We start from the raw sequence: 23,282 nt of genomic DNA, 5'->3' as shown, positions 1-23,282 counted from the left end.
GTGGCCGGGCGAGAGGTTAAGCGAGGTCGCGAAGCGTGATTGGTCGCGGGAATCGCTTAAGGTGGACGCCGACTCCACTGCTGCGGTCGGTAGGCGTTGCTTTGATCGAAATTTTCTAGCATAAAGGTATGCGGGCGGAGATCAGTGGAGATATTGAGAAGGGGAGTGACGGGCATAAATTTGGTGAAAATGACAAAAAAGTGGGGCTTCGGAAAATAATTTCTGGCTGAAAAGTTTCCCAGTCCGTTTTAGTATAGTCTGACATTATTAGGTGTCAAAAAGTTTGGAAAATGTGGAGAAAATTTGAAAAAAAAAGACTTCGATCTTTTCAATATGTTGGTTAACGCTAGGATTTATTTGGTGAATTGCTTTCATTTTAATATCTCCGAGATATTCATGGGTTGCAATCGGACTATCAATTATGACGGAATGAATGGTTGGAAAATTGGATTTCGGTGAGAATTTTCTCTTTTTTCTTGAACGCCTTGGAGATAATCGAAGGATTATAATTCTTTGAAAAATGTCCCCGAAAAAATATTTATTGCTTTTATTGGACATTTCTTTTCTCGATTTTCGCAGGAAATAGCGTAGGGATTATTAAGAAATTCTTCGGTGGGATTTGTGGGAACTGAAGTTCCAAATATTCAAACTCACTTTCAGCCGAAATGCGCTAAAATGGTGGCTTAAGGAAAACCCTTCAGTATCCTCTTGGTAATGGTGTATTAGCGTTGAAAGTAGTTTTTGCAAAGACGTTGATGAAAAATGCTGCTTAACCTGCTTATCATAATTCTGTCTCTATTTCTTTCCGGCAAAATTAGGTTTCAAAAGATTTGGAAAAGAATAAATCTCTACAATAAATACGTCTTCTTTTTTTCATAGTCATCCCATGATTAAATACCTTCATAAATGAAAAAAAAAACATGTTTGTAGTCATCTCAAGAAAGTCATCTCTATCAAGGTTATGAGAAAATGTGTTGGTAGGAAAATTTAACTCAGGAAGGAAGTTTGTGAAAGTTCATTCAGACTTAATATTTGTTTCTGTCGGCAGCTTGAAATAGTTTTAGATGAATCGCAGATCTTTGTCACGACCAGGAAGTGACCGTATGGGGGCAAAATCAAAATGAAAAAGTAGTCAGCTGATTCATCTGTTTTCCAGGGTAAGGGTTTATCTGACCATTTTATACGGTATAAAAAAGGTTACTAACTTCGCCTCAAGTTGTGGAGCGTTGAAAAACATATCCCTAGTTTCTACTCGAGGATTTCATCCAAGGCCGTGATACCTTCATACCTTTAGAAATATGTAAAGTATTATGAAGACTCCCCATATCTCATGAATTAAGAGACCCATGGGATTGCGGTATTTGAATGTACTTAGGTGTTTTATTTTGGCCATTTTATCTTGTAAACAAGCCTAAAGACGGTTGAAACTGTAATTATTGGTCTGTGAGAGCTCATATAACTGTTTCCATAAATTACAATGCTCAGGGAATCGCAGATTCTAATAAATTGATGTTATATTTATCATGTTCTTTAATATATTCTCTAGAAATTACTTATGAATACAGGCGAGAAATTAATCATCTTGATGCATTTATTATTGCGACAGGCTATTCATTAAGTCCCTTGTGTGCAAATAATGCGTAAGAATGAAAGGATGCCGATTGCGATATTCTTGTTAAACTTTTACCATATTGTAAGCGTATAATACAACGAGGTGCTTGCATTTTCCTCTGACAAACTTTTAGCCTTCACTCCGGAAAGTTTAACCTTTTATTTTCAGCTCTATGGTCCGTGAATCATTCAGGAAAAAAAAAACCTTTTACCCATTTATTACCAATGTATTACTATATTCTTCTGCCAACTGCAAATATCTGCCATAAGCTGCGATTTAACACACAATAATCGCAGTACTCCCAACTGCTACCTGACGTCCAACTTCAAAAAAATGAACTAAAAATATGGGCTTCGTGGGGCTGGGAGAAATATTGCTTGGAAAACGAAGTCCACGCGCCAAGAGAGAAACCATGAATTTGAGCTGCACACTTTTCGCACCCAATCTCCCTGCCTTCGCTTAGCGCGGGTGCTAATGAACCTCGACCGGCGGCGTAAGACTAACCCCATCCGAGAATGTGAGGGGAGGCTTCACTCCTGCCTACCACGCTCACTTTCTTTCTTCTCCACCCTCCCTCTCTCCTAGACGCGGCCGCAATCCTTTCCCCCACTCCCCCTCCCCATGCAGGTGTTTACCTTCAAGATACATTGCTCTCGCCACATACCCAGCCACCCCTTCCAACCCTCCGAGCACATGCGGCTGTGCGCACTCGCTTCTGTGGAACCAGAACAAATGCATCTCATTACAGCGCCGTCGATGCGGGTGCTGACGTTTTCACTGGCGTAAGATGATGAATCCGTTGGAATTTAAATTAGTGGGGACGAAATTTGTTCATGAGAGTGAGAATGGAATCTACAAACTGCATTGGTAGTGCTAAAAATTTTATTGCCATAGACTTATTTCGCGTTCAGCTAAGATTTTAAATCTAAATTACAGTAGGGTTCCCTTGGAATTTCATATAATTCTTAATAAGGAAATTAATGCCGTGGCTCTTGTTTTATAAAACACCTCGAATTTATAAATATTTAACCTTCGTGTGGAAGTGATGGCGAAGTTGCCAATTAAGTGTCTATAATAAGTCCTCAATAAAACTGAAATTAATTATATCAGTGCCTTTGTCCCTCTGAATGACAGGGAGGTTCGCAGTCTACTCGCTCAGTTAGATTTTCGCAAGACATTCGTAAATATTTATGTTCTTAAGTCTTTGACTGAAAATTGACTCCCATTCTAATGTTATAAATAATTGTTTTGGTTAATAATGCCTCCGGATAATTATTTGTATGTAGCTTAATGCGTGCATCTAATGCAGTTTCGCTGTGCCGAAGAACTAAAATAGTAAAGTGAGTTTCTAAAAAATAAGAGGTTTTTAAAGAGATTTTTATGCTCTTTTGGCATATAAAAACTGGAAAAAAGGCTATTAGTTACACATTACAACTCGCTTTATTGTTTTATCGTTATCACTGTTAAGCAAAGTTTTCTTCTTCTCTTGATTAAATTATAATGATGGCTATCTACAGTCTTTCGCGGTTCAGCTTTTTTTCTCGGATTCTTACGTAGGTACTCTTAATCTTGTGGCCATATACACCCAAGATAGTTTTTGGCTTATACCTTACGTCATTTCTATGTCTGCTCCATATATGCCTTTATCCTTCAGTACTTGATCTCTGCTACGAAGTCTTCATCTTCTTCGAGTTCTTCTACCATTGGGTCTACCATAAAAAAAAACATGTTTTATCATGCTCGTGTTGTCCCTTCTCAATGTGTGGCCCAGCCATTTTAAACGCTTGCATTTTAATGTTGCAATTGTACCCGACTAACAAAAAATCTTTCTTAGGCATCAACTTTTTCTGATTTTACAAACTGCTGCTTCATAAATTGTTCCAAAAAATTTCCTCAGTACTTTGTTTTCTGTATTTTTGAATATTTTTCGTATTGGTGAAATTCGTGCAGAATTTTCCCGTCCCAAACGTCGGAAGCGCGAGGGACTTTGGTGAGATGCATATCGGGCTGTGCATGCCATCGATGGGCCTTGGGGAAGTCCTTGGACGGCACTCCCAAGGTTGAAGGGCAGAGGAGAGAGTCGCGGAGCGTAATTGACCCGGGCAGGAGATGCCATTAATGGGTTGTCCCTTTCGGGGGTTCGGGCTGCTCAATGGGCGCATCTTCGCTAAACTTACAATTCAGCAAAATTTATTCTCAGTGGGATTTTATATTAGTACGTTATGAATTAGTTCAAGAGTGGAAGCATCCTAAAGGTGGTGCTACCGAAGAATGATGAACATAAGGATCGAACGAGTAAGTAGTGAGGAAGTGCTAAGAAGAGTAGGAGAGAAGAGAGGTCTTCTAAAAACCGTAAGGAGAAGACAAGGCAACTTAGTTCGCCACATAATGCGGCCAGGGGCACCGACTTATAAAAAATATTGGGGTGGCCCATATCCGAGGTCTTGCCCCGGGAAGAGGTTAAATTCAAAGTGTGTCGCAGCACCGAAACACTATCATGATTCACACCACCTGATTCAGTTAACCTGCTTAACCTTATAATTATTTGTTTTAACACATTGTTGAATTTATTTTAAAAGGTAACTATTGTCAAACATGGGAAATAAAAATTACCAATATATTTTTGTGATTTCACAATGCATAATATAACTTAATTATTTTCTTGAAACATTGAGGGGGCTCCGCCCCCCCAAACGAATCTTTGAGGGGGCTCGGGCCCCCTCAGGCCCCATGGAGTCGGCGCCACTGAATGCGGCTTGATGGTCTGATGAAAACAATGGCATAAGGACTGGTGCATTCGAAGGAAAGATATATACGGTCCCGAATGAGTTACATCAGACGGGTTACAAAGGATGTAAAAGAGATGAAACACGTCATTTGTGAATGGTCATCGGATGGGAGAGCGGAATGGAGAGCTGCGTCAAACCAATCTTAGGAATGTTTGACTTATAATGATGATGAATAGAGATACGTGAAAATCGCACTTTCAATAACAGTTTATCGCATTTTGTAGCGTCTATTTTTTATTTTCATAATGAGATAGATGACGATAAAATGTAGTGAAACACAGTTTTATGACAAAATACAGAATATTTTAAATAATGATAGAACAATAAAAAATTAAGGAATAAGACATATAGTGGCGGAGGTATAGCTTGACCGCACCCACTTGTAGTTCGCGGCCACGTAGAGTCCCAGTCTACTAGCAGCTGGCCAGTCGCTCACATACTTTAAGCGGTGAGTGTCGGCGGAGCATTTAAACTGCGCTCGGCACAAAATGTACGAATTTTGCCGTTGAAAAGGTAAATTTGCGTAAAAATATCATTAAACTCCAGTCATCGCATCTAATTCGCATTTATTTGCGCACATCGCATCTATATCGCATTTGCGATTTTCACGCATCTCTAATGATGAATTATTAATGCCAATGTCCGATTATATTAGTATGATATGATCGATCCCTGCTATGAAAGGACCGTTCCAAACCAGCGCACACTATGATTGGCTGCTTTCAGTTCTCTCCCACGTCTGTTTATTTCAGGCGACGACATATTTTGCAAACGTAGCATTTGCAGTTCAAAAAGGACCCCTGAGGAGCCCGCACTACAAACATTGAAAAAAACCCATATTTACCGTACTACCTTACGTGGCTGGGACCACGGAGAAAATCGCGAGAATACTCAGGAGACACGACGTGGTGACCAGATACGCTTCCGTCACCAAGGCAGCAGATTTACTCAGCAATAGCAAAGACGAACTGCCCGAAAGCATCCACGAAGGAGTATAAGAGGTGAAGTTTGATTGTGGTCAGGCATACATCGGCCAAACGTCTACAGTTCTTAGGTGCCGCCTTCAAGAGCACCGGAGAACCATTAAAAACAGGCAGTTTCGTCCTCAGCCATCGCCGAACACAATGTAAATGGAGCGGACCGAAACACAATGTAAATGTGAAGAAGAAAGATTGATCACAAAAGAAAGACGCTATTATCCGAGACTCATCAGAGAAGCCATCGAAATAAAGAAAAACGCAAATAATTTCAATGGAGAAGATGGCTACACCCTACCCAACTGTGATAAACGAGTTTTCAGCGAAAACAAGAAAGCGCGCCAATACGAACCGGCCCCTGGCTGAAGGAAAGGTACACAAGGAAATCACCAACTGCATCCTACACTTCGGACCTGAAGAAGCAAACTGCAACGTTTGCGAAACATGTCGTCGCCTGAGATGAACAGACGCGGGATAGAACCTGAAAGCAGCCAATCATCGACACCACTCCGCGGAAGCCTTCTTTCCAACAACGCACAATAGGCTCAAATTGAAAAAAGCTGGTAAAAAACCTCGAAATATTTTTTTTGCTAGGAAGTTGGAACTTTGCACAAATATTCTCTACTTAAATTTTTAAAATTTTTGCACTTTATTATTTCCTGTGCCCTCACTTTAACAATAGCTGCCGACCACCTACGATTTTTCTGAAATTTGCCAACTTTATTCTCTTGCAGTGGTGTCATGAATTGCCTTTTTGACGGAACTGTTATATCATGCTAATAAACTTTTATTTTTCTCCCATTGGGAGGGTTTTTAAGGATTTTATTTCATTATTTAGCATAGATATATGCCTGTTTTCAGCCAATTTTTAACGTAAACCTGGAGAAAGAGTGGATACTTCCGCCAATTGACTAATACCACGCCTTTCCTTGAAGCTTCTAAGTTTTGAATGTAAAGTAAAATCCTGCTCATACTTGCCACCCCGAATTGTTCTGGTCGGCGGCGGCGGAGAGTACGGCGATACGTACTCGTGTGGATGTGGTACTTTTTACAAATGCCCAAAATCAAAGTCCGCGCATGGGCCACCAAGTTTAAACGCACTGTACGTAAAATGGTTGAATGGGGTACACATTATTTTCACTGTAATTAATATTGCCTTCCCATCTATCTAGCGATTTCGGGAGTGACTGGACGACCCCAATCCGGAGATATTTCTTGTTGTTTTAAACGCGGTGAAATTGATCTAAATATATTTTTTCGCCATTAAAAAAATACAGTCCTCATTTGAAAAATTGCTCCTTGCTCGGCTGTCATATTTATGTGGTCACTCGGACGATATGGGAAAATTTACATTTTAATCGCCCGTCCATGTGAATACTAGTTTATTCGCCTAATTTTTTTCCGTGAAATCTTACCGCTAGTTCTTAAATTATGCTTTATTGAATAAGGAAGGTAAAGAATCCATTGATTTTTATCAAGGATTGCAGTAAAATTGGAGAAAAATAGATGGAATCTTTTGTTTTCCTTCATTTTTGCGTTCAGTGATGAATGTGAAAGGGTTTTACGTTAGGAATTAATGTAGGTGACTCACAATTTTGATATTTTTGAGTATGGGAGATTTATTAGCACAACGGTACGGAAACTCAGACTCCTAGTGAAAGAGCATTGAAGTTCTTACTTAAATATTATGTGTATGGTAACTGATAATTCGCCGAATATAAATGTTTTATCAACCTATTCCGCAATTTTAAAAACAAAATATTTCTTACTGTGATAATAGTAATTAGGTTATTGGGTGCGTCGGCGACTTAAGCCATTTTGGGCCACTTATCGGAAAAAAATTCATATAAAATGTCTGATCTTCAAATAATGTAAAACATATCAAATATTTGCTATTATATTTTATGAAAGAAGTCCGATGAGGGTAAAATCTGAAGAGTCGAGTGGCATGTTCGGGGTTGTCTTTTAGCACCTAAGCTAGGTTTCCCCGAGATTATGACTCACCCTTGCGTCCCGATATCTTTGATAGTCTGTCAGGAGATGTCGCACTGTATATGCACAATTGGGGATGAATTTTCTCTTCCTTGGAAACTACTTACTCACTGTTACCTTAGTTACTCAGGCTATAAGCTGGTTTTTAAGAGCAGTTTGGAATAGTTCATTTTGAAAACATTTCGTTCAATGGCCATGTGATTTTCTCCATCCATTCGCCTCTCCTAAAGTCACTGCTCCCTTTCCCGACAGCATTCGGCTCTCCAGCTATTCTTCACACCCTAGCTACTCATACTCTCCTACAAAAACACTTAAAAATGAGTTAGCTTCCATTTTTTTCCCCAACTTCACCCTCTTGTTGCCCCAGTATTTCATCTCTCCTACCTTTCACCTTTCAACCTAAATCTAACCAGCCGAATCGTGATTTTGTTCCGAGATTAAATAGCACTAAAGTGCCAAAACCCCACAGAAAAGATGACATGTAGCATTACTTTTCATGTAGCATGTAGCTTTCATAATGAATGTGATACCTCGAGTAGAATCCTTTCACATTCACCTCTAGATGGAAAAGAAAACGAAAGAACAGTGATTTTTTGAATGTTCTGACGTATTTAATGAAAATGAATAGTTGGATTTATTACCTCCCGTAGACGATAAAACATGGTTATATAACAAACGGATTGCTATCAAGGTGAATGAATATAAAAGGAAAAACTAGGATTCATGTTTACACGCGATTAAGAGGCAAATTATTCTTGAGCGGCCGATTGGCTAGGGAAATGTGACGGACAATTACTAAGCGGAAAAATTTCAAATGAGGATTTTTTTTTAAATTTGGTGAAAAAAGAATTTATATTACTTCGTGCTTGGGAGAAAACAGCTTGAATTTTTTGCTATGTGATTTAGAGATTAAGGGAACTTTCAAGGGAAATTCCAGAACTTGACTCAATTTGACTATGACTAGCTCATACACCAAGAAGGATTCACCATGAAAAGATCATTTGGCTTATCCGAGATAACGATTTTTTCAGGGCGAATTAAATCCTTGTTGAATATAATTATGTAACTTTGCGCATGACTGTGTAAAAAGTTACTTGTTTCATGAAATGCTTTGAAAACTAGCATTGCTGGAGTACAATTACGCTTGCGGAAATATTTCCTCTGGCGAAATTTTATTTAAAAAGAAAAAGTGAACGGCGGCAACGGTGGCGGAAATCTCGGAAATTGTCGACTCAACTTCTCAAACGTGGAATATATTTGGAGCGAGCTTTGGGAAGCGAGTGCGTTATCGTCATACCAAATTGGCAACCGAGTTTACTTTGAGTCAGAATCAAGACTTCAATAACCTTTTGGAATACAGCCCTTTATTCAAGCGAGTAATTTTCGATGTTCCTTATAGTCTAGTCATTGGAACTTTTCGCATTCGGATTCTGTGACACAGAGCCAATTAGCATGACATTTTGTACATAGTTGGAGAGCATTTCAACAAATAATGATGACATAGCGCCGAGTGATTGTTCCTCCCTGGGGTTGGTTTTACACCCCCTTCTCGGGGGTGGTAATTTATTCCTCAATTTAACCCTAGATATCGATAGAAAGCCACATTTTAAGCAAAAGATGTTCAATGAAGTTTTTATGATAAATGAAGTCTTATCAAGTCATTCACAATTTAAAACGGTATTTTTATGGAACAAACTACTTTTAAAACTGTCTGAAATAACGGTGAAGCGATTGATTACACGGGAATTAGCTCGTGCAAATGTAAACTGATTCCACAAATGCTAAAAATTAAGTGCTCTCATTATTTCTGGGGTTATTTTGAGAAAAAATTGTCTGCCACCCCAACGACCCCCAGGGCGGAAGGGTCAATCGGCGCTATGTCACCTATGTTCGTTGACATATTATATAATTCTGTATAATTCAATTGGTTATTTTTACATAATTTGCAGGTTACACCTAGTTTTTAACTTCAATGACTGGACTATTAAGAACACTGAAAGCGTTTTTTGTAAACACTTGGCAAGGGGTTGATTTAATAAACAATTTAAGTAGCCGTATAATTTTTTCTTTCTATTTGGTTGTATTTAAAACTGCTTTTTATATTTTTGCAATAATGAACACTTTTATGTGCATAAACGAACCTTGATGCGTATATGTTTTAACCACATTTTATTACACTGGTTTCTTTGTTTGTTTGTGTGCTTGCCTTTCCGGGCAAAATCTTACAACCCAAATTTCGACCAATTCCTGAATAGCTAGAGCACTGACATTTTCAGAATAGCTCAGAACTAGATGACAATGCAGTGTTCTTACACTTACACAATGTTATTTTCACCTTTTTAATAAACCGTGTTTTTTTTAAGAAGCGATAATTTTACCGTTTCATAATATTCGTTTTCTTGTCAATAATTTAAGTTGCCGTGGCCGTTATTTTCTTGTGTTCAGTAAACCACAATTTTTCAAATAAGAAGTGATACTATTTATATTGTAACATAATGCCTGTCCGTGCTGACATATATATCGGACGGCAATTCCGCCACAAGAGTGCTCTACTTGGGCTTCCTTTCAATCTACTATGGCCGATGTTTGCTGGAATCGGGTTGGTGTTGTGGTTAGAGCGTCGACTTCCCACCCCGTAAGCTCGGGTTCAAATCCCGGAAGTGGCAGAGACTATTCAGACGCTGCACGATCCCTGCTTGAATGTTGTGGGTATGGTATGATATTTGGGGGGGTGACTGACAGCTGAGGTCATTTACGTCATGAAGGAAGGGTAGGTAAGGAAGGGTGGAGAGAAACCCGGCGTCGGCATTAGCCTGCTCCTAACGAAAGGCGCCAAGGCGACCACGGCTTAACATCCCATCCGAAGGACGGACTGTTGCGCTTGAAATTTTCTCCACACAACATTCAAGCAGGGATCGGGCAGTCTCTGAAAATTCTCTGCCACCGCCGGGATTTGAACCCGAGCCCGCCGGGTGGGAAGCCAACACTCTAGCCACCACACCAACCCGATCCCCTTAAATATTGTGTGGAGGATATTTCAAAGAAAATATTCCGTCCGTCGGATGGGGCGCTAAGATCTCGGCTCATTCCGTTAAGATCAGGTTAATTCCAACGCTGGGTTTCTCTCCACCTTTCATTACCTACCCTACCCTCATGGCGCAAATGACCTCAGCTGCAGCTCGCCGCCTCACATACCATAGCATACCATTGTTGCCCGCAACCAAATGATGTATAAATGGATGGAATAAATTCAAATGCATTATTATTAACATATTTTATAATATTTCCTGGAGTTTAGGTCAATGTAAAACAAGTTATAGCCAACGTTTCGATTCATTTTTAATATATATCTTTTACCTAACTCCGAGGAAGGTGGTAATGCCACCGAAAATTCAGTTATTAATGTGAGTTTTTAATCTTTATCTTGTGTGTTCTGTGATACTGCCCAATGCCCATCCTAGGGTTTTTTGCGTTATTTACCTCGCCGAGGAACATTTCTCGAGGAGAACGGACAAAATAAACACTAATGAAAACATAGAAACACTTAGAAAAGGACACTCACAAAGAATCTTGCAAACGTTTCAGCGGGTTGACACACTATCCTCAGTGCTGAAAGTGAACTGCTGCAGGCAGATCCTCCAGCAGCCCTCCTTGGTGAAGTAGTGGGGGTGGAAGAAGGGGAAGGGGTGAGGGGGGAAGGGAGGGTAGGGTTTGCTTTGACTCTTAATGGGCAATGTTTAGCCCGGGCGTTTCAAACGCCTTTTCAACCCAAATATGGGCCATTTCCCTTGTTCTCACCTCGATGATGGTTGCCTTCTCTGGCAGAATTTCAATGATAGTTAGGGAAAAACATTTATCGAAAGAACTATTATATATAATATTATTGTATAACAAAACGCGATCGTAACATTTTTATGCAAAAATATTGTATATATTATCTTTGTATTTTATACTGTTCATGTTTTTTCTTTCATAGCCCTGATGATGACTTAAAATAAATCAAAACGTTGGCTATAACTTGTTTTACATTGACCTAAACTCCAAGAAATATTATAAAATGTATTAAACAAGGTCAAGATAAGAAGAGGAAAAAATAATAATTATTAACACTAATATTAGAAGTTTCAAAAAAATGGCACTTGAGACTATATGTTTCATGAGCACTCATTAGTTACTTGTGCCGAGTGTGGCTATTAGTCTTTTTCCCCCAAGGTTGGCTTGATGGCAGCAGTGGAAGTAGTGAGACGGGGGAACAGTCTTGGCCGCTGCCCCGCGGTTCCGCATTTCCATAAAATCAATTGATGGCCTGGAAAGATGAGATGGGTGGGAGTTTTCGGGAATTCCTGTTTTCGGTTGTGGCGTGCCTCTGTGGCCTGCCCCCTCCTCTCTCTCCCTCCCCGCCCTCCCCCCCACCCCCCAGAAACGCACGTTGTGACGTTCGAACGCACAGCGGTCGGGGAATTTATCCGATTATTTTCTGCTCGCACAATTTGTCGTTACTTGTCATACATCATGTTTCGTCACCTTTTTGAAGAAAAATTTCCCCCTTACAACGGCGAAGGAGTTCGTTTGCGAAGGCGAAAACTTCGTGACTACTTCTCTGGACTAATTTAACGATCTCTTCAACTTCCGCTTAGATCGTGATTTAGTCCCAGGTTTTTCTTCCGGGTTGTCGACGTCACGGCCCTTTTCATTTATCATACTCTTGGTTTCTCTAGACGATGCTGAGAATATATCGCGGATTTTTTCTTCAAGGAAAAAGTCAATTTCCCTGTCGTCGCGAAGCTCATATCGATGATAGGTGTTTTAGGCGTCTCTATCTTTTACTATGACTGTTTTTTTTGCAGCTGATTTTGTAGAATAGCCTCATTATGTATTCCTTCCGTCCTAAAATCGGTGAGAAACTTAATAGATGTGCTGAATTTCAATTCACTATATTCATATTTTTGGGATTAAAAATTATTTCGATTTTTCGAAAGTTGACCCATTTCCTTTTTGCCATAAGTTTCGTTTCATGTGTTTTCCTTTTGAATTGTTGTTTTTGTGTGAATTTAATGGCTCTATACATTTAATATTATTTGGAAAGTGATTCCTCTTTGGTTTAATTGACTTTTATTGCTGCGATCTCATGGAAAAGATTCATCATGTAAATAATAAGATTGACTTCATTGGTCCACCTGAAGCACTTCATTGAAAAAACGCAACTTTTGAAGTGGATGAATTCTTACTTCGAAACCCGGGGTCCGTTCCTCGTTCGTATAAAGTAATCCTACGCAAATTAAAGTGATTCCTGTGAGAAAGAAAAGTGAAATTTTTAAACTTCAGCTAAGCATTGTACTACTTAAAAATATTTTCATAATACCTGCACAATTGCGCACTAAATGTTAGTATTAACTTTGGATTAAAATCTCTCATGTCCTTGTAAGTATTTGAATTTATGATGTGGTAGTTTGGTTATCTCAAACTCGGAAATGGCTTTTAAACGGTTGCGAGCCACGATAAGCATGCAACTCAGCGCTCCTGAGTTGGTATGATGGCTCGAGGTATCCAAAAAATCTTCTTTACCGGCGACATCAAATCACGACCGTGGCGGGGTTATTTCCGGTACTCTTGCTGAAAAGGTGTGTGTAAATACCAATTTATTGAACAAAATAGCATAATATTGAAATTTAGCACTAAAGAAAGGTTAGCTTCAAGCATGAGGGCGTTTTTGGAAGACATTTACCCTTACTTGACGTAATTCAACATTAATAGGTGTTAATATAATGGTAGCAGATAAAGTGAAGTACCTGGGAGTTACGATAACTTCGAACCTAACGTGGGGAAAACATATGAGAAATATTGGTGGCAGAGCCCAAAAGAAGCTAGCATTAGTCAAGCGTGTTGTGGGATGATTTTCGGATGAAAAAGTAACAGAGAGGTACTATTTCTCATTCGTTCGGCCTCATCTTGAATAAGCAGTGAGCATAAAGAGCTTAAATAACTAATAGGCGCGACTTCGTTGGAGAATTTTCTTTTTATTTGCTAAGGGCTGGTGTCCTACCACCCCTTGCCACACGGTTATTGAGGCGGCTTGCCGAGTATATGTTGATATTGGTGAAATTTCAATTTGACCGACCTTGTATTCGAAGTAGTGGTTTATTTATATAATTCTAATAGGGATAATGATAGGTTCAAAGTTATTGCAACTCCCGGATACTTCACTTTATCTGTCGCAATTCTGCCAACACCATCGAAAATATATACATGGGGATATTGGAACTTTTCTCGGGTTTCAACGCGGGTAAGATATTCGAAGATATTTGGCGCTCTTCGAGTGTCTTATCCGGGCGGAAAACCGAGAGAAGTTAAAATATTGTTCGTCGAGAAAGTGTAAAATCATACATTACATGAGGATATTTGGACGACCTACGTAAGAAACGTACCGCCGTTCATTTAATGAGATTAAGTTCTAGTCCCCACTATTACCTCCACGCATGAACATTGTTTTAATCCGATGTCAGAGTTTCTAAATCAAAGTGATCACGAATTTCGCGATACATGAAAGCGTCGTCAGCAAATAAACGTATTTCACTGTATTATTTCGTATAGCAAATAAACGTATTTACTGTATTAAACTGCTTTATTTCGAGGGCAGAGGTAATTTATCTATATAATGAACAAAAGATGGCCAATTACGCTTCCTCGTGGGACAACACAAACGTAAAAATTAAATTGCTGTATTTCAAAGAAGCAGGATTGCTAGGATGCGTTTTTTTTATGGCTTAGGGTGGGGGAGGGGGTACTATTCACCTCATCCTCCCCGTAGTTATGCCATTGATATGCCTAGATATATTTGTTTAAGAGCTGAAGATTCGAGACTCAAATCACCGATGGCGGCGCTGAAAGCAGTGACGTAATTTGCCAACATGGCTGACGCATCGAGGGTAGTGCTGCGATGATGACGTAGGTGTAATAGGATGAATCGTAGAACCACTGCGAAAATGAAAGTAGATAATATCAAAGAACTCTTTTTGGATTTGAGGAGGTATTTCAAATACAACGGGCAACGACAAATAGCAGTTAAGATTAGGAATTAATAAATTTTAGCTTAAATAAACTATCTCATGGCAATTAATGAAAGGATTCCTAATGCCCATAAATGCGTGACTGCGATAAAAATAATTATTCTCAGCAGGCTAGAAAAGAAAATTGCATTACGTCGGTTACCTCAAGCCTATTAAACAAACGAACAAACCACCGTCCCAGTAAATGATGAATTGTAGAAATGAATGGCAACTAAAAGGCATTTTCATGAATATGAATGCATAAAATATATTACTTGCGACGTTATGATGGCTTAATACCAAAAGTATAATTAGAATAATCAGTAAATTCCTAGAAATACCAATGATTTGTCAACGCGATTTCCTTAGGTATCCTCGGAGCTCTACTTCCGAATTCGGCCAATAGTTGGCGTATTGCATGTCTGGATTCTCGAATAAACCACATCCCTCTTAGACCTTCCGTCGGTTTTTCATCCAATATTTCATTGAACGGTTCCAACTTCTACCTTACAGGAGGATTGGCAGGCTCGTGGTCGCGGTACCAACATCCTGAAGACGGCGCTGCGCGACCCCGCCGTGTCCGCCATGCTCTACCAACATCTACCCGAGTTCCTGCTGTTCATCGAGCCTCTCCTGGAGGACCGCAGCATCCCGGTGGTGACGGCGGCCCTGGGCGCCGTGCGTAACATCGCCTCTGCTCCCGCCCTGCGCCCCAAGCTGTCTTCGCCGGCCATCCTGCGCAGGCTCACGGCTTCGCTGTGTCGTCGCGCCGCGCACACCCACGTGGCGATCCGCGCGGCCGCCGCCTCCGCCGCCAAGGCCCTGATGAGGACCGTGGGGCCCCGGACGGTGCTGCCCTCTTTGCTCACCGTGGCGTCTGCACCGCGGGCCCCAGGACATCGGGTCCGGGAGAGCGCGCTCATTCTAACGTTGCACGCCCTGCTCGCATTCCCCAGCGGAGACTTCGACGCCAACGACGTGGCCCGCAGGTAGGGTAGCCAACTTCTGAGAAAAAGTTTCTGCAGGTACCCATAGGCAATTTATTTAATAGGACATTCTCCCTTTAGATAGATAGATTGACATTTTATTTGCTCCAGGATTGTCCTTTGGAGCATAAGTACGTACACAAATGAGTTTGAGAAAATCTTGTGGGATTCTCAATGGTACATTGAAAATTGCTATTAATTGTTGATAACAAAATATTAACATGAACATCTGGAGTAGTAATACACTCATACAGATCCTATTTCAATATATTGGCATAGTCACCAAATTTCAAAATAAATAGAGAAAAATACAGTCATTTAAATGAAATAAGAATATTTTTTAAAATTATCTACCGTCATGATGTCTTTCAGATGTTGAGGAATGTTCCTTACGTTACATGATTTTACATAAAAGGAATTTTGATACATAGTGGTCCGGTGACACGGTATTAATAACTTATTTTTGCTTCTAGTAGTCCTTGTTTTTTTGGCTAAGTTTTTCAGATAAGGTTTAGAGCATTTTCCCGAACCAAACAACAAATTCATCTTCCAAAAAACCTTCAGGGTTAATGCGATAAATGTCGACTTTTAAGACACAAGACACGGGTTAGCCCTGAAGTTTTTCTTAATTTACAACATATGGACCGCGAAAGTTTTAACAACTTCCAAAAATAGTCATTCTTATTCCCCACCAGTCATCATACAATCCTCCTTCTCCACCCACCCCTATCAAATACCTCTCCACCACCAAACCCTCTCATAACCATTTCCTTCCTTACTCCATACCAGTATGACTTCTTGGGCCTTTCTTCTTTCTTTCTACCTTTTGGTGTCCATTTGAGAACCGATTTCGTTATTCTTTTTTCCACCATCCTTAATACCCAACTTCTTAAAAAAAATACGGAGGTCTAAAGTGTATTCGATAAGATATCATCAGAAAAACACTAGTTTTTTTTAGTGTTTGCATAGGCGTTGTTTTGAACCTCTCTTTTCCATGAAAAATTTCCTGCAGTAAATAATTTTCCTTTTATATTTCTGCGGTATTTTTTATTTTTTTTTCAGTCAATGTGAAAGGGCTTTTTTCAGTCATAAATGCGAAAATCCACGTTAGTGGGAAGACATCTTGATTAAGATCTTTCTGGTAATTCCTTTTACAATGGTTTTCTTAATGTTTCAGTTTTTGGGATTAACTTTGAAATAGTAACGTAAATTTCTCATGTATTTTATTAATATGCATTTATTTCAATAGCTTCTTTGGAATTGACTCGAATAAATGCCTCAATTCAGTTATTATATTTCAAGTAGACTATACTTAAGGCGATTGTGTCAAATAAGTTTTACAGTCAATGGAATATGTGGATATACATGGCTTATTGGAACTTAAATAACTGTATATATCATTATTATACGCGTTTACTTCTACATAATGGTCGCTATTCCTGAAAAAATAATTGAAATTTTTGATGCTTTTTGTTTTCGAAAGTTTAAAACTATGGGGCATAAACTTTAACAGAAGACAAAGAAAAATAAACCGGAAATTAAAATAACCTATTCCTTAAAAAATGGCTTGTCAATGTGGATTGGTAATTTTTTTGTGTTGGAGTTAAAATTCTTTCCGCGCAAAAATGGGCCAAACGTTGAAGCATTCTGGTAATCCAATTTAAAACCCAGCTGATCAGTCTCATTGGATTTTTTTTGGGATATCGGGTGAACATCTTCTAATGTGCAATTTTTTATTGCAGGACGGCGCCCGCGTTGGCTGACCCGAAGCGTCGTGTGCGTCAGGCCGCTCTGGAGTGCATGGCCGTGTTGGCGCAGTTCGTGCCGCATGACGCGCTGCCCCTGTCGCTGGCGACGGAGCGGCTGCGTTCCCGGAAGGCCATGCGCGCCATGGAGCTGGGCGTGGCCGCGAGGCTGTCCAGGAGGCGGCTGCCCGTCGTCACCACGGACGGGCTCATCCTGTACGCCCTGCAGATACCGCCCACCGCATCGAGGGGCATGCCGGGAACACCTACAGGTGCAGTGGCGCCGACTCCATGGGGCCTGAGGGGGCCCGAGCTCCCTCAAAAATTCGTTACGGGTGTGAGGAAAAAATGTGTCAGGCTTGTCGATTTTCCCCGGAATATCCAGATATCGAAATTCGAGTTATCAGGGTTCTAATGTTGATGATATGACTCTTCTAAAATGCTTAAAAAACTTAAAACTCACTACTTATAAAATTTCTCGGGGCAAGATCCCCGCTTTGGGCCCCCCAATAATTTTTGTAAGTCGGCGTCCCTGTACAGGTGGGAACTCATCCCACTTTAACAACAGGAAATCGTGTTTCATGTCTTGCCAATTTGAATTTTCCCTCCATTTCTGCTTGGCCCATCCAAATCAAACGAAATTATTTATGACAACCTATCAACCTTAGGCTGAGAAAATCAAAGTATCTTTCCTCTATATCTAGGATGGTAAACTTGTGATGGTATGCCTGAATGTTCACATTTTAAATATTATTTGGAATAAAAACAATTAATATCTAAGAATATGAAGCCAATATTTATGCAATAAATTAAAGAGAAAGTAAGAGCAAGAGGAAATTTTAGCGAAAGTATGGCCATTTTTGATGAATTAATTGTAAACTCTTACGTATGCTTCTATTCAAGCTGTGTCACACTTGCCATGACACACGTATTTTTAGCTACCTGTTGAGGAAAGATTTGTCTCAGTGTTGCATGGAGCTGAGGAGGTGGTCGGGCTGATTTTTCATTTCCCTGTGGGTGCCCGTCTACTCTCAATCACTCTAGTAAGCAATTGGAATAAGGTTCTTTATTTTAATATTTATAAAAACATCAGTACAGTTAATCGAACTGTTAAGATGGAAAATATGTGTAATTTCATAGTTCACAACATTGTATATAGCCTATAGCATAACTTCAGGGCCTAAACCAGTAAATGTGGCAGGTAGAACTGACATATAGTTTCAGGGTGATCAGATATAATATCCAATATACAAGGCCTACACCATGCAGACCCTGAACCGGTTGGAAACCCGAGAAGCTTTCATCCATGCCTCAATGGGCTTATGGCGGGGGGTGTTAGGACACCAGCCGTTAAAAAAATTAGTAAGAAAATGCTCGGACGAAGTTAAGCGAAGCATTTTTCAAAGTGTTTAATTATTCAGGGGAAAATAATTCTCCTACTTACCCGTTAGGCATAAAACTTCTTTTAATTTACCGTTTCTGTCCGACCTGGAAATAAAGTGGGGTTCTAATATGATGTCCTCCGTGTCGCTCTTAAAGAAATCCATTCACAGTGGCTCAAGGGTACGTCCTAACTCAGTTTGTTTTTGCACATTATGGTGAAAAGGAAATACATATTTAATCACTAGGTGCATGAAAAGAATATGTACTGGCACCAGCCGCTCCCTATAAACATCACACGGTGGCAACCCTAGAACGAGATATCCTTAGGATATACAAATCTTCCCCCATTAAATTTTGATGTAATAGTACAAACTGAAATTGTGTATTTTATTGAGGTAGAAGAAAAATTATTATTATTTATCTATTCCTATAATATGCCTGATTATAAATTTTCTCTCTGGCTCTAATGCATCTCCATATCTGTAGTTATCCCATTGCCCCTTCAATTGACATAATACCATCTGATCCATCATCCGAAATCGTTATCACCAAACGCCCTCGTATAACAAAAATCTTAAGAGCATCTTGCGGGTTCACTTGCATTAGACTCCTTAAAGGTACACCGCGGGATACTCCCCGGCTATTCCTCGAGTTAGGTATGACCATGGCATGTCATTCATTCCTAGATAAAATGTACCTTGCTATTTGTGTTTTGAGTATTTATCCTTTTTTTAAATTTTATAGAAATATGATTTCCTTAGATGTGTCGATAGATTCAATAACTATGCATCACTCTAGTCCTTGAGTGAATAAAAAATAAATAATAAAAGACTTTTTTCTGCTAATTATTTAAAATAAATATTTCTAGCTGCTATGAAAAACATAGGGGTTCAAAATAAAAAAGCGTGTATTTTTTTTAAGAATTAGGGATCTTTTTATGTGAGAATTTTCGTAAAATACCCTAATACATTAATTGTATTTTTTGATCATTTTGTTTTTAAATCAATTGTAAGATGTAAACGGCTGTTTTTGTCATTGACGTGGAATAATTGTCGGAATGTATGTAAAACTGTGGCTAATGATTTTCATTCTCAATTAAAATGCCTTCTCTCTGCCCACATATAGGTGCTGATGTGGATTGGATCCTGGCTGGGACGGGGTCCATCAGCTCGGGGTCTGCCATGTCCCGCGGCAATTACCCCATCCATCGGAGCGATTCCCCCCTCATGCCGACCGCGGGAGCTCACATTCCAGTCTTCAAAGAGGCGCCGGACGCCCCTCCAACTCTCAGGAACAGGTGAGAGTCCCTTTTTATTGTGCCAGGAGGCATGTAAAATAATGCATATTCCTAAAATGTGATGCAATTCTTTCCCGGAGAATTATTTGCGTGAAGTCTTCTCGAGATGTGCAGCGGTTTGATTCGGTGTAGTAAATAACGTTACAACGGACGAGTTCTCCATCGTCATCAAGGTGAATGAATAAGTTTGAGACTAAGAAATAAGCGTTGAAATGAACTGTGAACACTCCCACCTATACAAGAGGCAGTGGCGCAGCGAGGGGAGGTTTTGGGGGATAATACACCCCTCACCCAGAGCTCAGAGTAAATTTTAAATTTAATAAATTTTACTTGATTTAATAATTATTACTTATAGAATAGTTTAAGGATTAATAAAATATCCCTCAGAAAGCCGTAAAATTCACCATTTTGAACCATTTATCTAAAACATTTTCTGGGGAAGGGCACCCGCACCTCCCGTATTCCATACCCCCAACTAATAGTTGCGCCTAAAGCCTCCCCTAATCTTAATCAGAAAAAATCTGAATGGTTTCCCTCTTTCCAAGCCACGGATTACATTCATTCCGACAATTTTTCCATGTCATATCCAAAACTTTTTCATATTAACGTTTTTTCTCCTGTCAATCTTATTCATTCACTCTGACGACGATGGACGAGTCGTCCTTTGAAGCGTTGGTGATGTACAACTAATTAAACCGGTGGAAATCCTGGTAAGACTTCGCGCAAATGTATATTCTAGTATGTGCTGGTTATCCGACTTCAGCTTTTGTGCTTCCCAAAAGTTACCGCTGACTCGGCGAAGAGAAACTCGGCGTTCGCTATCCAAGAAATTGTGCAAGGATTCGGTAGGAGGTTCTAATTGGTTATGATGCTATTTTAAATTTTGAAATTATTAGGGTTTGCCATAAGTTTTCATATCCTAGGGTACGGATCAAGTTGAGGAGACTAGTGGCAAGCTGTAGCCGCATTCACAGTTGAACTCCTTGTGCTAGTGGATATTGGGTTGGGTTGTAAAAATTCTTGGAAATCAATAACCAGTGAGTCCGTTGAGGTATTACTGAGTTCTTATTCATTTTAATCCAAGTAAAACGTGCGCTTCAGGTATCAGTTATTTAAGGGCGTAAATATTAGTGAAAAGGAAGAAATATTTGATGCAAATGAAGCCTAAAGTCCTCCACTCATAGAGTCTATACTGTACAATGTACATCTACTTGCACCATCTTACTCCCTTATTTTTTTAATTTCAACTCATTTCAAATTTCTTTTTATCATAAAGTATCTTTGGTTGCCCCCCACATATTATATCAGTCTCTGTAATAAGGCTGTGTGTATATTTCTACAGTCAAGAAGCTTTTATTGCGGTAGAATCTCTCCACATAAATACAAAATACCTTTGTTAACCAAATTCCGATTCTATTATATCCGTCACCTTTTGCCATTTTATTATATGGTTTTGCGTCTCATGCCTATTAATGCTGATTTCAATTTTCGATGAGGCCAGAAGAGGGGTGGGGGAAATGTTTAGTATTGTTTGTGAAGCTTTTATTTTCTCTTGATGTCGTACAATCATTGAATATTCCTAATTTTGATTGTTAGCTTGAAAGTTCTATCAGTTTTTTTTTGTCATCTACATGACCGGAAATTTATTTCTTGTTCTTCTTATTTCATTACGTAACAATATTGATTTGACATAAAAAGTTTAAAAGGAAAAGCTTGCTTGGAATCGCAGAGTAAACTGTTTTAATAAAATTCGATTAGCCACGTATTGGCACGCAAAGGTTATTTTAAAATCAGATCCTAAATGGGAGTACTTTTCATATGACGGTCACAAATAAATTTCTATACGAAGTTCTATACTTTGATCATATAAACTCCCTCGGGAGCATGAAATGACACATTTATACTAATTGTAAGCTCTTTTTTTATTAAATGCACGCATTGCAAACAGTATACCTGGAAATGATACCTAGGATGCGTAAAATTCCAAAGACCGGAGGACTACCCTTCGTGTTACACTGGATGTTTTATTTTGAGCTGTCGTCGACTGCGTGCTATATATAGGTTGTGAGTATAATGATCAATTTATTGTGGAATGAGAAACGTGGAGAGATCAATAGCGAAATCCCAAAGGCCTACTTCCGTGTTGCGACCATTTCCCCAAACACAACGACGAGGAAGCGATATGGGCCGCTGAAATCACTTGGTATTGGACTTATCGGCGCTGTCTTCGAAATTATTGGAAACGCATATTGAAACGTGACTGATCGATTTCTTAAGCGATGATGTAGGCCAGTGAGGTTACTGAACAGGGAAATTCGAGACAGACGCGTGACCTAAAGTGATTTTATTCGCCCAGACTATAGGCAGAGTTTGCCAGGAAAGGCACAAAGTCTTGAGAGTGGAAAGAACGTGAGAGAGCAAATGAACATTCTTAATTAGTCCACGTTGAGTAAATAAAATGAATGCGATATGAGACTAACATATTAGTAGACAGCACAAGAGATGAGGCTGGTACAAACATTAAACTAGGAAGACAAAGGCTTGAAGAGGTGAAACAGTTTTGATACCTAGGAAGACGAATTACCAAAGATGGACGAAACAAGAAAGAAATTGCAGAATAGCTCTGGTGAGGAGGGCTTACTACAGAAAGAAGAATCTACTTACAGCTGAATATAAAATGATGGAAGTGAGGAAACAATTCAGAAGATGCTGCCTATGGAACATGCTTCCCTAAGGAGTGAGGCTCGGACGTTGGAAGGTGCAGAGAAGTCAAGATTGGAAACATTTGAAATGTGGTGGTAAGGAAGAATGATGAAGATAAAATGGATCGACCAAGTAAGTAATGAGGAAGTGCTACGAAGAGTGGGAGAAAAGAGAAGTCTCCAAAAAACCATAAGCAGAATACGGGACAACTTAGTTGTAGCGTGGTGGCCTGATGAAAACAATCTTAAGAGGGACAAAAGGAAGGGCAAGGGACGGCCCCAAATGAGTTTCACATGACAGGTTATATAGAATGTAATGTAGAGCAAATTCGTCACTATGAAAAGGCTAGCGGATGGGAAAATGGAATGGACAGTTGCGTCGATACAATCTTAGGATTGTTGACTTTTGATGATGCGATCCTAAGGAAATTTGATCTTTTTTAACAGTAAACAGTTGGAAATGCATTTTAAGTTGTAGAAAACTCCAATCAATTTCATTTGTTTTCATTATTTCAGCATTTAGACATAAAAGAAAGTAGAGGGCTTTCGTGATAATAAATGTAGAGGTAACCTGTACAATAATGCATTGTCTAATGCTTATGACAGTCATATTTTATGTGCCAGAAAGTGTATGGTTGAATTGGTAATTTATGGAAGGTATTATTATGGTTCGTCGTATCCTATTCCGTTATAGCGAAAAATTTCTCTTTACGCAGAGAAAATAATGTTTACAGTTTATTTTTGCGAGTCAGT

The 23,282-nt window shown here is 39.5% G+C and overlaps 1 protein-coding gene across 1 annotated transcript in view; it reads left to right on the top strand.

Moving 5' to 3' along the window:
- Nucleotides 1-23,282, top strand: part of LOC124157326 — a 104,122-nt gene that overhangs the window by 65,395 nt on the left and 15,445 nt on the right. The window contains exons 2-4 of the mRNA XM_046531960.1: nt 14,930-15,405; nt 17,145-17,419; nt 19,656-19,827. Coding sequence (XP_046387916.1) covers nt 14,930-15,405; nt 17,145-17,419; nt 19,656-19,827 — 923 coding nt within the window. The remainder of the gene's footprint in view (nt 1-14,929; nt 15,406-17,144; nt 17,420-19,655; nt 19,828-23,282) is intronic.

Source organism: Ischnura elegans, chromosome 4 (assembly GCF_921293095.1).
Source record: "Ischnura elegans chromosome 4, ioIscEleg1.1, whole genome shotgun sequence".
Taxonomy (NCBI): Eukaryota; Metazoa; Arthropoda; class Insecta; order Odonata; family Coenagrionidae; genus Ischnura; species Ischnura elegans.
The sequence above is the reverse complement of the archived record's forward strand: the minus strand, read 5'-3'. Positions and strand labels throughout refer to the sequence as shown.